Source organism: Colius striatus, chromosome 6 (assembly GCF_028858725.1).
Source record: "Colius striatus isolate bColStr4 chromosome 6, bColStr4.1.hap1, whole genome shotgun sequence".
Lineage (NCBI taxonomy): Eukaryota > Metazoa > Chordata > Aves > Coliiformes > Coliidae > Colius > Colius striatus.
In genome coordinates this window covers 11,250,081-11,267,583 of record NC_084764.1, presented here as the reverse complement: position 1 = coordinate 11,267,583, position 17,503 = coordinate 11,250,081, and the positions used below count along the sequence as shown (strand labels likewise).

At 35.9% G+C, this 17,503-nt stretch overlaps 1 protein-coding gene across 3 annotated transcripts in view; it reads left to right on the top strand.

Moving 5' to 3' along the window:
- The window catches only part of GPHN (gephyrin), a 303,175-nt gene that overhangs the window by 234,856 nt on the left and 50,816 nt on the right, over window positions 1-17,503 (top strand). For all 3 annotated transcript variants that reach the window (XM_061998238.1, XM_061998239.1, XM_061998237.1), the window contains 2 exons: window positions 10,466-10,508; window positions 15,172-15,309. In XM_061998238.1, coding sequence (XP_061854222.1) covers window positions 10,466-10,508; window positions 15,172-15,309 — 181 coding nt within the window. The remainder of the gene's footprint in view (window positions 1-10,465; window positions 10,509-15,171; window positions 15,310-17,503) is intronic.

Below are 17,503 nucleotides of genomic sequence, written 5' to 3'. Positions count from 1 at the left end.
AGGCATTCATGACAACTCACAAGTGAAAATGTGACAAATCTTCAAGTTGCATGAAGAAGGAGAGTAGTAATCTGATCAAGGTGTACATGAATAACTTCAATGAATGGCACTTTAGATATTTACAATGAAATCTTTATGAATTCATTAAGAAATTTTACCATATTTGTACTTTAAGTACAATTTATCTTTGTGTGCCTGCTGCTGAATCTCAATTTAGATCCATTATTAGTTCATACATTCAAAAGAGAAGCAAAATTTTACTTAATCCTAATAGCTTTTCTGTGCATGGTACTTACTTTGTGACCTCTGTCAAATTAAATTATCCTTTCATAGTAACATTTTGCACTTTTTCTTTTGTTCTTTTTCTTTTTGTTGAATGTTATTTTCCTTTTGATTGTTTGCAGTTTAGACTCGTGCATGTAATCTACATTTAGATTTTCAGAAATCAGTCTTGTCATTATTTCTCTGTGGTTACATGCATTAAAGTAAAGGGATTTTTTCATTTTTTGTAGTGTACCATACCTTCGACTGAATAGCATCAAAACTGGCTTGGTTAGATAGAACTATGAGATTTCTTTTCTAGATAACCACCGTTTACTTTTTAAATCTAGCAGCAAGCTGATCACCAGCATACAGTGTTAAGTATTTATTTGTTTGAGATTGATTACTTATATCAGTTTGTTTGATAAGCTGGACATTAGTTTGTGTTCTGTTACACTAGTAAGAACACTCAATTCAATTGCTCTGTGGGTTGAGCTCCCAAAGCAATCTAGCTCTTCAGAAAGAGAATCTATGGAAAATTAGTCTACAGTCTGAAATAGTAATCAGAGCTGCTGCTACATTGCTATTATGGCTTTTGGAGTAATCACTGATGTGAAATACCATCTGTGTGATCTAATTTACATGTGTCTCTGGTGGACAGTGTCTGTTTTAACAATGGAAATCAAATTGGATATACACACCGATGTTAGTATCAGTTATGTATAGCTCAAATGTCAGTGGATTCCCATCAATGCTCTCTGCATTATCTCCGTTTTTCTCCATTTTTTCAAATGCAGTTTTGTGACTTGGGAACAAGCTCTTTTGCTAAGCATTATTACCATAAAGTTTTTCATTTAAATGGAAGCGAAAAGGAATGTCCTTATTCATAGTATTTTCAGTTTTCCTTTCTCTTCTATGAATTTCCAAGATTTACTGCTGCTAGAAGCCCAGCCAAGTCAATAATTTGTTCTCTGGCACATAAATGCTGTGGGTAGGCTGGTGGTTGGAAATGGGCTGGACCTTTCAGTCCACACTGACAAATTCAAGCCAACACTAAAAGAATCTTATCGTTTTCAGCATTTGAGGCTCAAAGTAAAACCCTAAATGCAAATCATCTTCCTGAATTTTTATTTCTTTCAAAAAGAATTTCTAACTTAGGTTTCACAGTATGGTTCACAGTGCAGCGTTTGCTCAATTCCAGCCTCTCCTTTCTGTAGCTTATGAACCCTCTGAAATCTTTTTATTATTCATCCATGATGACTCTGATTTCACTTTAAGAATTCTCCTTGAAGGAATATAGTCTTGTGTTTTGCCTCATATCAAAGGCAGAAACCTAGCTCTTCTTTACAGAACATTACTGATATTTACTGCTCATGGACTGAAGCTTTTGTTTTCCTTACAGTTGTTTCTCCCTAGTTTGAATCTTAGCTTAAAACAGCTTTATTCATTTTTATACTTGAAGGTCTGAGATTTATTCATTTTTATACTTGAAAGTCTGAGATTTTAGTTGAACAGTGTATACATCTATGACTATAAGATAGACCAGGCAGAAGATTATCATTAGCTGTGTTTACTAGCTTTTGCTAGTTTTTGAAACCCTTCAAATTTGATACTCTTAGCTCAAATAAAAATATTGCACTTAAGTAAAATCAATTATTTTGGAGTTATGCCAATGCAGAAGTAGTGGGTGGACAAGATAGGGAAATGTATGGTTTTTTCCTGCTCATGTAGTTAAAAACTAGTCCAACTATTCACTTTGGACTGACAACAGCTATAAAAACCATCAACCAAAGTTGCTGCCAAATGCCCATGGAAAAAGCTGAAATTTGATTTAAAGGTGCTTTAAAAATTGAGCAATGGCCTTTTGTTGGCTTTCTAGGCCTGAAAATTCACTGGTTGGTGGATCAGTGGCTTTTGAAACTTATCATTGTTTTGATTTTGTTGTTGCTTTTTTCATGTGCTCATATGCTTTTAACATAGAAATGCAAGAAATACTATCTGTGTAGTCAGCTTCCAGGAAGGTAAGATTTTAAGTATAAAATACAAGTTGTAAACTTTATATAGGTCGTAAACTTTTTAAGCAATTACAAGCTTGATTCAAAATCGTTTGAAGATCAATGGAGAGATGCTTTTTTACTCCCGCAGAGCTTGGATCAAAGAAATCAAGGCTCCTAGACCTTGGGCCAGGTAGGAACAAAAGCAGCAGAAGCTAAAAGTTCCAAACAGGCCTCTCTCCCTTCCTTGCCAACATTTGTGTAGATATTTACAGTAACTAGATAGTAAGAAAACTGATTTTTTTTTTTCCAGTTGTAACAGATGGGCTGGATGGTGATAATAGCTATCATTCCGTTCAGGAGACATAGCTGTCTGCTAGAACAGAAACATGATACCATAGCAGAATGCCCTGAATGGTTACCAAGGAAGACTAGATTGCATTTTCTTCCTTCATATTAGTACAAATTTTATGTTTTATGCTGAAATAACTTCTTACACCACTTTGAGGAGTACTCATTTTCGATGCGTTCTAGTTGAGGTACATACTGAGTGATTTTCACATATGCTAAGCATTCCGAATGCATTTGAAATAAATAGGAGCTGAGTGGCTTTGCATTCTGTAGTCCAGTTGTAGGTCTGTCTAGATGTCTCTGGGTCTCAATTTTCCATTTATAAAATCAAGTCATCTCTCTGCTTTGCAAAGATTTTGTAAAGAATATTCCTTCATATATATTAGGATGTTTTGTATTGTAGAACTGATCACAACAGAGAAATCTATAAAGAACTGAACAATTCCCTATTCAGAAGAGAGTTTGGTAGTTTGATAAGTAAACTAAAGTAAATATTTAGTAAATAAAATATAAAATCAGTTTTTGAACGCAGAGATTAAAATGAAATAGCCTTATAGTCTCTCATGCAGAAGCCCTGCTGAAAATAATGATGAAATCATGATGCCTACGTGTCCTGTGTTTCACTTCAACTTGTCAATTTCATTTGATGATATTTGAATGAAGAATTATTTTTTTTTATTTCTGGTTTTGAGTATCATGCCATTCAAGAAAAAATAGTTTAATTTTTTTTTACAGTAATGTAGACATTTTCTTGATTTAATGCTGTGTTAAAATTGGCCATTGCTGGGTCGAGAAATGGAAATATTAAAACAGTTGAAATTCCATTTAAAAGCAAAATACTTGTCATAGAAATTAAAGTTTTTTAAATGTCAGCCTTATTAAAATCTGTAGAGAGTAATTTATGGAGCAGTAATTATTATGAAGATGAGCATTTCTACACATCACTTACGTGTTTTTAGTTCATCTTATCAACCACAGCTCAAAAAGGGGTTGAACTCAAAAGGACAAGGAGTTTAAAAATGTCGTAATGCTGGTCAGATAGGATATAACTCAGACATCTAGCATAAATTTACAAGACTAAGCGATGCATCAATCAAATTCCTAGACTATGAGATTGTGTAAAAAATAGGCAAATACATCCCATTTCTGTGGCAGTCAACAAAGACAATGGGAATCTCTTTCTTTTATATCTCTTTGGAAAGAAAATTAATTTCCTTTGCCTTTATTTAGACTATTTCTCAAACTGCAGAATCTTTCCAGGGCATTTGGGAGTCGTTTAAGATTTTCATTAAACAAATAAATGACCTTGTTCACAGCTAGTAATATAAGTATTAGAACTTTTGATTTTCCCAAGTGCACTGTTCCTAGAGTTTTCTTGTGTCTTACAAATCCCACTTGGATTCTGTTAGAACAGGTTAGAAATATCTGATGGAAGTTGTGCACAAACTATTTGGCAATAATTGTTATGTCTTGATTTAACAAGGGCTTTACGTAAGATGCATGTCGTCTCCATATTTAGGCATTATAATTAATACTACCTCTCTGAACAAAACCAGAATAAGCCCTACACAGCCCCTAAAATATCGCAGAAACATGTTGTCTTTCCAATGTTCTTTGAGCAGCATATATGTATGCTGTCCCATACTGTTAAGAGCAAAAAATTCATCTTTTTTTTTTTTGTCATACAAATGTAAACATTTCATTAAAACTTTTGTGAAGAAATAAAAAACACTTTCTCTTTGCCTCTTTTTATTCTCAGCTATCAAGCCTATGCTGCCAATTTGTTGTAGCAAGTTTGCTTTCCCATATGTTTCTGACCAGTGGTTTATTTTTTTATCTTCTGTTATGTATCATAGTTCTTAGTATTTTCTCGTTCAGTGAGATGTTCAGCTTGCAATTCTAGCTGATGTGTAAGGTTTTGTTTGAATCCTATTACAGTAATAAATGCACTGATTTTGCATCTACAGGACAAGGTCAGTTTCCATTGAGAAAAAATGACTAATCAGCATCTTATTTGCATCGCAGAAAACTGCCCTTTGCCTTTTCATTTCATTTTGTTCCAAATAAGTGATATCTTTTTATATACTACTCCTGTAAAAGTAACCAATTCAGCCCTCATGTTTCTGCAGTGTATTCATCAATCCACTTCTAATGTCCATTTTGAATAGTAGTTAGGAGGAACCAAAACCTGACAATAAAATTCCATATATGCATTCATAGTCTACTGGGAAACAATGATCAAAATTAAATAAACCTCAGAAGACTCTGTAATATATGCTGAAAATATATATATGAAGACATAAAAGTATATTCAGAAGTTTAAGATTACTTTTGTTCAATGTCCAGTTTACTAAGCCTAATACTTAAAAATTGTAAAAATCTGCACAAAAAGTTATTCTGACTTTTTTGCTTACTTCTTCCCACTGAATGATTAATTCTGCAACAGGCTGACCAGGGAAGTGGTGGAGTCATCAGCCCTGGGGACACTTAAAAGACGCCTAGATGAAGTGCTGAGGGACGTGGTTTAGTGATGGGCCTGGCAGTGTTAGGTTAGTGGTTGGACTTGATCTCAAAGGTCTTTTCCAACCAAAAGCACTCTATGAATTCTGTGTGTGTATTCCATATGATGCCACATTATTAATATTTGAATTCTGGTGAGATTAATCCCACCAACATATGCTGCTTCTTTTTAAAAATATGTTTGAGTAATGTCTGCTGCTAAAAAATTCCTTGAGCTCACTTTTCTTTCCTCTTCAGAAGTGTTCTCAGTACAAGAAAAAAATAATCTGTAGTTTTGAACTGGCTTTAGTCCTAATTCAGATGGCTGTAAAGCATTCTCTTTAGAGCTTGCATGTTCAGCTCAGTGTAAAAGTGCTGTTTGAATAGGAATGTTTTCTTGAAATAGGAAGATTGCATCTTGTAATAGGTTTATTTAATCCTCAAATACTTTCTTAAGGATTTTCTGAAGTACACAATTCCCAATACACTTTTCCTGTGAGATTTTATTAACAACCTCATTTTTATATTTCATATTAATTCAATCAAAGCAATTATCTCTGGTCTTCAGATGAGATTTCAAACAATTTTTTTAATGAAACCAAGCAATATATTTTACATTTTTCAATTTACTCCTTGTCTGCCCTTCTGTATATTGCTTTGAATAACAAGCAAAATTTCATTTTTACAGTATTATTACACCAGTTTGGAGCATTGTTATTCATGGTTTAGTTTTATATATTTATTTACAGGTACAGATTAACCTATGATTCTATGATTCTTGAGGGAGGAAAAGGTGTTTTAGATGACACACCATGCAAACCCCTACAATTACTGATCAGATCATGTGTGATTTGAAATCTATTTAAAGCAAGCAAGTATTTGAAAGACTATTCAAATCACATGTACACAAAGTATATCGTGCAGAACTCAGATCATGCAATTACTGATAAATCACATCTAGAAAAGTGGCAGCAGCATACTTAAGGAGAGGTTATATCTGTTGTGCACTTTCTCACCAACAGGAAGTGGTATTAGGTGCAATACCTCATAAACAGGCCGGGCCTGGTGTTTATGAGTCAGTTAGAGGAATAGAGTTCTTAAGTTGTTAACGGCTGCTGTGCTTTGCATACCCTGCTTCCTTCATTACAGCTTGGCGAATTCGTTCCCTTTGCTGTACCTTAGTCCTCTGTGTCTGTATGTATGTTTGGGTTTCTGCTGGTGGTTCCACATTTTGCATGCTTTCTTAAAAGTGGCGCAATGTGCTTCCCCATAAATGATAAAGATTATGGGTTAGCCTCCTACAGTCTCTGTGTTCCTGAGAAATGGGTTCTTTCTGTTGGTGGTAACTCATGTTGTAATATCATTGGTCTGAATTGTTCTTTATGTTGTAAAATTGAGTTGAAATGTACTCCCATAAGAGTTAGCTTTTCATATTGGGCTGGAAACTCTTCATCTTTGTGTAGCAATCTGTTTTATTATAACGAATGGCTTTTAATTGTACCTCCCATAATGAAGAGCTGACTTAATACTCTGTGCTAATCTTGTTATGACTTTAAAAAGGTAAGTGATTTCTCTAACCATTCCTAACAGTCATAGTAAAGTGTTCAAGGGTTTTTTAATTTTCATTTTTCTTTATTTTTCACGTGAATTTTTCACCTGTAGTATGAACTTTTCTTTGTGTCTTTTTCTATTTTTCTTGCAAAAAATTTTGTGGACTGATTTTTATTTACAGAAAAGCATATCTTGTAGATTTAAATAAATCCAATTTAGTACAGTCATTGATTTCATTTTTCAGACCAATCATGACTGATTAATTGAAGTAGGCAGCAGGGCTCTTTGTTTTACCATTCCCTTCATTTACTTTTGAGCACTTTATTTCACATTCTATTTACAACTTTAGCCTATGGGAGAAAGTTTACTCTGCATTCCAGCATGATGAAGTTATATATTAAAGAACGTAAAATCTAGATTGCTTAAAGAACAAAGTAATGTGAATTGAATGCTTTGGGTTTGATTATATTCCACCTGAACTATGCAGGGGAATGGTACTGGCTGGTAGCCCACTGTATCTTCTGCCAAGGTACATTGTGAGCCAAGAGGCTGTAGAATGGACAAACAATAAATCTATACTTTCACTGTGAAAGGAGAAACAGCCATAGTTTGTTATTTCTGTAACTACCTGTGAATGAGAGTATTATAGTAAATAATAATATTAATCACTCACCCCAGTCAGTCACGGTACGATATGCAATGTCATGTGGATTCTTTACTTAGCAGTAGCTGTGAAAGAATACAGATTTCTTTGTAAATGTCACAAATAACAAAGTAGTAAAACATACAAATAATGAATATGATAAAAGGCATTTAAAGCACATGACCCCATTTATACAAAGCTCCATTGCTGCTAAAACTGTATGTGTTAGAAAACTGGTGGGTATTATTCAAAATCATATTTTACTGCTGTTTTGTTTTAAAATAACATTTAGCATATCGATGTGCAATTCATATTAAACAAACAGAACTATTATGTAATAACTAATTTTCATGTCAGTTATGTTAAAACATGGTTTGTATTCTGCAGCTGTGAGCATAAGTTGGGAAACGATCAAGTCTAGCTGATCAAGCCTTTTATTTTATTATCATGGATTCCTCTTCCACAGCTGCTTTTAAAATTTGTGGGAAGCAAATTATTTCTCATACTGCATATGTTGCCCATCAGGTGAGTGTTAACATGGAAACTGTAGGCTGGGTGTAAGAAATCAAAAAGTAAATTTAAAGTCCTCTGTGTGCACAGAATTAAAAAAATGACCTGTAAATGGCTGCTTGTGAAGCCAGCTGTCTTTTGTTGCCATTGTCATTTGGACACTGTAAGAGCAAAACTTTGTCAGCACGTTTTTTTTTTTTTTTTATATTAGAAGATTTGATCTGCAAATCTCAGCTGCTCTGTTCATTATAAATCTCTTGTTTTTGTCCATACACTAGCTCCACTATAGGTTGGAAGGGCTTAAAGATGAACTGAGGAGGAATAGAGGCTACAACTCGAGAGTAACTATTACTGCTCAAAGGAGCTGTTTTCCATTCGCAAACATTGCTTTGCGCTATGGGTTTGGGCTCCTTCTGTTCCTCCACTTTGTTGAAGACTCTCTCTTGACTTCCATTTTACTTCTTTAGCACTGTCTTTGTCTGCTAACATTTTTCCTCCTTCTCTAGTAGCTTTTATCTGTGTCCTTTGGATCACATATTTTACTTAGTTTGTTTCAGTAGATTGTTTCAAATGTTTGTGTTTTGTATTTTTGGTTTTTTGCCTTTTTCTTTAGGACTATGTTATCTCACCAAGTTTCATTCCACAGTTTGCTGAATTGCTTGGTTATTTTGCAGCAAGCCCATTACTTGTTTTCTCTTTTCATGTGGTTTTCAGTGAGAAATAAGAGAGCCTCTTCCATTTTAAATAGTAGTCTTAAACATATAAGGCCCATGTCTCCTTTTATACATACCATCTTCTGCCTTGCCACATCCATCCTGCTTCTCTCTCCCTCTTTCAATCTGTGCCTCTGTCTTTTATGCCTTCTTTCCTACCATTATACCATCTTTTTGGTCCAGAATTGTCATTTGGCAAATTATAGGTAAATATTTACTTCTTCCAAAGAAAGTTGAAGTCATGCCTTTGAAGTCTGGTGAAACAACTCTGGGCCAAATTTGAGCATCATTAATATTTTGTTTGCAGTTTTCTTGAATAGTATTTTTGGTGGGAAGGGGGGAGGGTTTGGGGGTTTTCTGTTTGCTTTTTTAAAACAAGAGTTTTTCCAGGGAAGGAAACCATAACCCACTCTAAGTTGCAACATTACTTTCCATAAGTTATTCCATTACAATAAGTAGAGTGTGTTGCGCTGTAGAATCCAATTTTTTTATGTGAATATACATTTGGGGCAAGCTACTGTGGAACAGAAGAAAGAGGTTTAGAAGTTGGGGCACAGTTGGTTTCAGCCATAAATGGTTGTTCCCTTCTGTAGCAGGCTTTTGGGGGGTTGAATGTGTACCATTCTTCATCAATTGTTAGATCATACATATTCACTTTCTAGACAATTTTTTTGTGTAACTGCAAAGGTAATCTGGATTCACTCCTTCACTTTTTCAGCAGAGATAAATGTTCTGCGTGGAAATTAGACCCTCAGCATCACCTGTGCTATTCCACTTCTTTCAACATGTGTACATGTTTTACTTTATTAATCCTCTCAATGAAATTTATGGCAATAAAATAAAAAGTGAAGGATTCTGTTCATATTCTCAGAGGTTTGTCTTCCTCTGAAGTTTACTGTAGCTGGGGTATTGTCCACACAAAAAGCTTTTTGTTAATTGTTACCAGTTCAGTGAGATGACCTTCCAGAAGACAGACTGTTGTTCAAATTAGTTCATCAAAAAACTCGCAAATTCGGTGTTATTATGCAACATGCTATCCAAACCTGAGAATTAACTAGAGTTGATGTTTAAGTATAGATGAAGTTTAAACTATGTTGTGTTCACAGGATTGTTACTCTTCAAAAAGCAATTATTTTTTCAATCTGTATGGTAAACAGATGGAACTCTGAATATCCAATGTTACTGGAATATTAGACCAGTGTGAACCCTCCCACTTCCCTGGAGTCAGACTAATGTATCTGGAATAGCACAATGTCACAGCTAAGCATTTAGGAAGAGGATTTGTTGAGAAACCAGTTGTCGTTCTCACACAGTTACTATTTAAAGTAGAATTGCACTGTACAAAATCATACAGGACATAGCATTTCTTTTAACCAAACAGAAACATCTGAGTAAATTTATCTGGCTCCAGACAGGAGTTGTTAATACAATTGTGAGTTGTTTATTGCAAGGAAGTCTTATTAAATAAATTCAGAATCAACACAATCAAAATGGAATATTTATACTCTTTCTATAATACTTGAAAATATCAATAACAGAATTTCAAAGGTCATGATAATATAATTATCCTAGTATCTTTTCTAATCATCACACAGGACCTAGATTCAGAGCTAATGTAATTACAATTGTATAAGAAAACATGGATTTTCTGTTTAAAACCACAGCTTAACGAATAATTTTAACTACTTTGTTCTTTGATTCTACTCTATTATTGTGCTTCGGCCATCTTTTTCTTATTGGGGGATCAGGTTTCTTATATCAGGTTCTGATCGTCAGCTAACACCCTTCTGCTTAAATACACTTACCTCATGTAGAGTATGTAAGAATGTTGTTGACAGTATGTATAGCCTCTGTCTTAGATCCCAGGAGCTTGCCCATTATATCTCTGTATTTTGCATTCTTGTTAACTTCTGTAGCTCATAGACTCTGTGCTCTCTCTGCAGGTCCAGTCTAGGTGCAGCAGCAAGGAGAACATCCTCAGAGCAAGTAAGTACCAAAACTTCATAGCTCTATTGAGAAACAAATCTGCTCAGAAGACAACAAATGATAGTCAGATGAGAGCAGAAGAGTGTAGTTGGGGCATAAGTGGGTTTACAGAAGAAACTGAGTAACATAAGACAATGAAATTCAGTCCAAAGAGAGAATAAAAGTGTAATTTACACTTTGCTCATGCGTTCACGCATTAATGGGTAGTTTAATTTTTTTTTCTTCCAAGTGGTTCTTCTAATGATGCGGAGATCTTTGTTGTTTGTGGTGATGTATTGCTATAAATGAATCTGTGCGTGTGAGTTTTATGGGCAAAAAGAATAAACACTCAAAATGAAAATGTAAATTCACAGGTTGAATATGTATTATTTTTCTTTTCGTACCTGAACACGAAATTGAATACTGGGTTACATAAAACCAAACAAAAAACTGCAAAGGTTATGAATCAGGTTTTGATCCAATGACCCATTCTTTAACAATTCATTTCCTTTGTTTTGTGGGAATTTTTCATAATCTAAAATTTGATCCACCATATGTCTTTAGTGTGTATTTATATATATATATAACAGGAATAGGAGTTTGTTTTGGTGATAAGGAGAAGACTGTCAGGAATTTTCTACCTTATGCAACCAAGTCAATGACTTAGCTGCTTCGAATCTAGAGAATTATTTCTCATACAAAATGCTGCTTAATGTAAGTAGTTATTTTTAGAACCATCTAGGAGTTTTCAATGTCATTTACCTGTAGTTTAAAAGTACTACTTAGTAATTTCAGAATTTTTTTTGAATCGTTTTTTGTCTCCAGTTCCTCTAGAAGAGGAGTTAGCATTTGTTTGTAGGAAGAAATAAGGAGAGAGAAGAGTTAGTAGTTACATGTGCATTTTTCTTCCTTTCTTCATTAAGTTCATTCATGCTAGTGTTAAACCTAAAGGGGATCTATCTTTGAGTATGTAATTTCCTCCCTTTGCAAAAATAGTGGGTGTTACTTTTGATGTTGCGACAAAGTTTCCAGAGATTAGGGGATTTTATCTAAAAAAACCTCCAACTTGTTGAAGACCACACTTCTCAGAAGATTTTAATGTCATGTTTGACTTCAGCAAATGATGTGTTTTAAGTGTTAAAGAGAGGAAATGTTAGTTTCTGAAGTAGCTAGCAAGAGGCTTTAGGGAGCAGTAAAACGTGAACATTAGAACACGTAATGGCTGTAGCATGAAGGCTGTTTGCTGCTTCACGTTTCCCATAGGTTTCACTTCTGTGATATATTTTTTCCTAGTATCTTCATTTTTTTCCAATTTTTCCTTTTAAGAAAATGGTTTCTTAATATATACAGTCAGGAAAATTTTTTAGTATGTGTTTTGTCAAATCTGCTGACTGTGCAAGAGTTATGTTGCTGCTAATCAAAATTTTTTATGTATGCAAAGTATGAGAAGTTTGACGGTCTCACAAATGCTTTCCTTTTCCTCATTTTTATGAGGTTACTAATAAATATGGACATAATAATGGACAATGTAAGCTTGCTAGGGACATCCCTGTTGTTAAATCCATGAATGTAGTCTTTCCACTGGTTTTGCTTCTATCTCACAATAGCTTAATTTGGATAATTTCTTCCTAGTTTGCTTATGAAAAAGTGATGTTTAAGAGTGGGAAAAGTCTTAATATAGTTAAAATATATCTCATCAGCTGTTTCTTTCTTCCAACTGCTATGTTAATGAAAAGAATTAAGTCAAAAATTATTTGTGTTTGACAAATTTGCAGTGCCTGCATTTTATCATCATGTGGTCTTCTAAATATGTACAAAGAGATTGTTCAAATAATTTCTTACAGAATCTTTCTCTGGACTGGAATTAGGCTGGCAGTTTTGTTTGTCTGTACTTCTTCTTAAAGATAATTATTGTGTTAATGGCAAAAAATAAATTAATGAACAATCTCCCACATAGAGAGATAAGCATATATCTGTGCTGAAAGCAGTTTTTTATGTACAGATTGATTTAGTGACCTTCTCTTCTGAAGGAGAAACTTAGATTGCATGATGGTTTTACTATTTTTGTAGTGTGGTTTTTTTTTTTTTAGAAGACTACACTTTAAGCAACAATCTATTTCTTTTTCCAGAATGTGAAGACATATGCAACAGCAAATGGGATATTTAGGTCACTACTGCAAGGCAAAATCATGTTAATAAAAATAAGTTTCCATTATTTGTTACTGCTGCCTCCTAATTGATGTTGCTATAGGAGTATCATTAGACATAGAGCGTCATCCACTTTGCCTCTTATAAATACCTTATTCTAGGCAAATTCATTCAAGATATTTCTGAAAATGTCATTTTCTTAATCTATTACTCTTGTTTATATGTTCCTGCAAAATTTCTCTCTTTGATTGCTTATCTTTACTTCTAAAAATCCTTCAAAGCTTGCTATCCTCCTCCTTTAATCTCTCAGTAAGTATCAGGAAATCAAATGTGCTTCTGACCTCCTTTTCAAATAACGTTTGTGGTATTTTCTCCCCTCTCCCTCATCCTTGGGAAAAGTAAGCTTCTATTAATCTATCCTACTACCTTCACTCAAATCATAAATTTAAATGTAATTTTCCCATAGTAACTGCAAAATCTTCACAATGGGTAGTATTCATGCTAGCTGGAAACACTGTCTGCTGTCCTGACCATCTAGGGCTTTCATTGTGCTGCTCTCTTGTCGTGGTTTGGCCCAGCTAGCACAACAGCACCACGACAGTTTCTTGCTCGATGCCCCCATTCACCCCCACCCTCGTTAAGATGGCGGAGGACCCAGTGAAATGGGAGTAAAAAGATAAGCAAGATTGTTGTGGATTGAGACAAGGGCAGGGAGGGCTCACTGCCAATTATGGTTCTGGGCAAAACAGACTCCAGTACTCGACTTAGAGAGGAAAGTAGGAAAGTTTATTCTACAAGAAACAGAACGGAATAAAAGCAAAAAGGGAGTAGGATGATGAGAAAATTACAACCAGCACTTTAAGATCTCCCTCCCCCATCCCTCCTTTCTTCCCGGGCCCAGCTCACTGCTCCCGATATCTCTACCTCCTCCCCCCGCAACAGCTCAGGGGGGCAGGGAGTGGGGGATGTGGTCAGTCTCTCACAGATGGGCTTTGCCGCTTCTGTCTTCTCAGATGAGGATGACTCCTGGCATTCTTCCCCTGCTCCAACACGGGGTTCCTCCCCCGGAACACAGTCCTTAACAAACTTCTCTGGTGTGGGTTGTTCCCAGCAGCTGTGGCTTCTGCCGATACAGGTTCCCTCACACGGGACACAGTCCTTGGTGAATATCTCTGGCGTGGATTCTTCACCGCGGTTGCAGTTTCTGCAGTTGCAAGGTCCCTCTCTTGGGACAAGGCCTCTTCTGGGCATAAGTTTAATGAGCTGCTTTGTCGTGGGTTCCTCCCCACAGTTGCAGTTGTGGATATTGGGTCCCTTCCTCGGGACAGGGCCTGCTCCGGCCATAGTGATAAAGGGCCCCTCCTTCGGGACAAGGCCTCCTCCGGCCAAAATCACTGTCCCTGGCTCGGGGCCTTTAATGAAGTGAATCGCTGCCCCTGGTCCGGGGTCAGCTTTAGCAAAATGAGTTTCTGCCCCTGATGCGGGCTCATTATCAGAATGAGTCTGTGCCGCTGATGCGGGGTCTTTAAAGAAATGAAAATAAATCTCAGCTTCACCAGTTCTCTCCATAGAATGCAGGGGAGTCTCTGCTACAGTACACCTCCTCCCTTTCATCACTGACCTTGGAGTCCGCATGGTTGTTTCTCTCACCGTTCCTACTCCTTGCACCACCACCAGCCAGAAGAAGAGAAGAAGGGGCAGAAGAAAGAAAGAAGATGGAGGAAGACACCTCCCCTTCCGGCTTCTTCTTAAAAAGTGATCGTGGAGGCGTCTAATTGGCTCAGCCCCAGAAGTGGGTCTGGCTCAGAGCTGGGGAGAGTTGTGAGCGACTTCTTACAGGAGCCATCTTTGCAGCCCCTTCCCCCTTACCAGAAAAGGCTGTCATGTCAAACCATGACATTTCTATCCTATTTGAAACCTTTTGATTCTCTTCTCATTTGGGATTGCCAACTCACAGGAACAGTGTCCATTTCTGTTTTATCTGTGCACTGCATATAGAAAAGAGATGTGTTTGTGGAGAAGAGAATGATGAGTGAGTCATTCTGAGTTCATAGAACAGAGTTAGCCTCAGATTATCCTTCTCTATGTTAAATACTGCATCATCTTGAAGGGTTTCTCTTTCTGGTTAACTGATCCTTTAATGCACAGCAAGACTTCATGTACATTTTTACTTCGTATATATGTATTATATTTGCAACCTGATTTAGGTTGACCTGCTTCTGCAGAGGGATTGGACTAGATGATCTCTAAAAGTCCCTTCCAACCCTACCAATCTATTAGTCTATGATTTTTTATGACAAAAGTAAAGATACACACTTCTGTGAACTTTTTCAACTGTAAATTGTATTTTGTTTTAAATCTCTCTTGTTATTCTAGATGATCACAGTGCCTTCCCAATGTCTGACATAAATGCTCAATAGTGATAGGTAACTAATTTAGTTGATCCTTTAATGCTAGATAATTTCAGTAAAGCTGTTTAAATGAAACACCATTTTGTACATCTATGCATTATAAACTCACTGCTCTCTTGTTGCAGGTCACAGTGCTGTTGACATTACCAAGGTAGCAAGAAGGCACCGCATGTCTCCATTCCCATTGACATCTATGGACAAGGCCTTCATCACAGTTCTGGAGATGACCCCAGTGCTTGGAACAGAAATCATCAATTACAGAGGTATTTTAAGTTGAATTATTTGTGAGGATTAAGGTGGTTATTTCCTTATTTTACAACCCTTTCAAGCACTTGCTCTTTTATTAATGCTTTGAAGTGTCTGAAGCCATACCTTCCCCAGGAGAAACTGCTTTAGGCAATGCCAATAATAGGAGCACAGGTCTCCTTTCAAAGTCAGGAGAATGTTGATTGAGCTCAGTGCTGCTCCCTGAAGGAAGCTGTATACATGAATTTTCTTCAGGTCTGTATGATATGCAACAAAGCTAAAACAGAGAAACCACAGTTTTCTTCAGTGGTTGATTTAGCATCAGACTTTTGTAGATGCCAGGTAGCTCCGAATTTTACTGGGATCATTCATTCTGTTCTCTTAACTGTGAGAGATTCTCATTAAACCCCTTTCCAATCTGAGATTAATGGTCAAATAAAAGTGATTATTGATTCCAGATCACTTTTTCCATATCTGTATCTTTAACAGATTGTCTAAGTCTCTTTTTCCAGATCCTACTTGGCCTAGTAGTCATTCCAGAATTTGACTCCTCTTCTCATAAACGCAACATAATTCCCTTTCTATTCTACCACTACATTTGATCTTTTTCTGATGTCTTACTTGCATTTAATGTTTGATTTATTGAAACTTCACAATCAAGGATAACTGTTACTGATTTATATGAGGTTTTCTTAAGGCTTTGAGTTGTTTTCATATTGACATACTGATTTTGCAGACTGTATGTAGAATCACACCTGTGCATATTTAGTGACTCTCAAGTGGAAATCAGCACTCCCCTATACTGTGGTAGTGGTAATGGAAAGCAGATGTATGAGAAGATGCTTCCAGAACACTACCAATACTGCATCGACAAGGGATATGCATACTACACTCTGCACTTTAATGATGGTGTGCAGATAAAAGGAAGGCATTAAGGCATAAATGCCTGAGCACAGCTATTAGATGTTTTTGGGTAGCGGTTAGTTAAATGTCTTTGCTTAGACGACCTTTATGGATGATGTGATGAGCCAGTGTTAGGTACATTTAGTCCAAATAAATGCTACATATACAGCACTGAACTCCTGAAATGAAGGATAAAAATCCAGCATGTACCTCCCTGAAAAATAAACACAGACTATGTTTATGCTTTTCTATATAAGGTACTGCAGCATTATTCTTGTTTTCACTTCAAAATAGTTTTCATTTTTTAAAACTTCTAATACAAAACTAAATGAAGAATTAAGCTATTGAATTTGAGTTTTACTGATTATTGGGAAAAACAAGTATTGGTAAGCTGTTATTTTTTCTTTTTTTTCTTTTTTTTTGTCCTTGATTCTGTAAGTATGTCTTATTCTCTTGTCCTTTTGTCTTTATTTTTCTCCATCCCTTTCTCTTTTACGCTTCTGGATGAAAACCCCCATGCTGTTTCGCAGCACTTTTGTGTCATTGTTGTGTTTCTAGACAGAAGCTGTATTTTCCCTGGAAGTTAGTAAAATGTGGCAAATAATGATCTTCTAGGTAGAGAATAAATATAATCCTCACATGATACATGTATGTTGACACGTGTAATAATAACATTGCTGTCTATTTATTTGTATACACCAGTCTTTGTGCAAATATATCAACAGGAGGTAGCAGCCTTTTCATAGATCTGATTTATAAACCATTATGGTGAAATCACAGAAAATCCCAGTATTTCCTGCTGCAACATGCTTTGGACATACTTTCACCATATAATTCATTTCAATATTAAAAAACATTCAAAATGTGGACTAAGTAACAAGTTTTGTGTGCATACTGGTAATGTCACCATACCAATAACAGAGTCGTATTCAGATTACATGCTCTTCAAAATGTCCTTAGGAAGATAGAATGAACATCATTTGTCGTAGCTAGTTGTTTATATCTTTTGTAGTTATGAATACTCTAATTTGTCACAAAGACAATTTGGTTGTTTCTGTCATTCCACTGTATGGGAATATGCTGTAAAAGTTGGAGAAGGTATTCTAGTATTCTCTGGAGTATCTTATCCTGGTTTGGGCTAGGATAGGGTTAACTTTTATAAGAAGCTGGATTTAGCCAGGATAGGGATAACTTCTGTGAGGAGCTAGGACGGGATACAGCATGGGCAGCTGACCCAAGCCTGCCAACAGGTATTCGATACCATACTGACATGCCCAGTACATATAGGCGGGGAGCTGGCTGGGATGG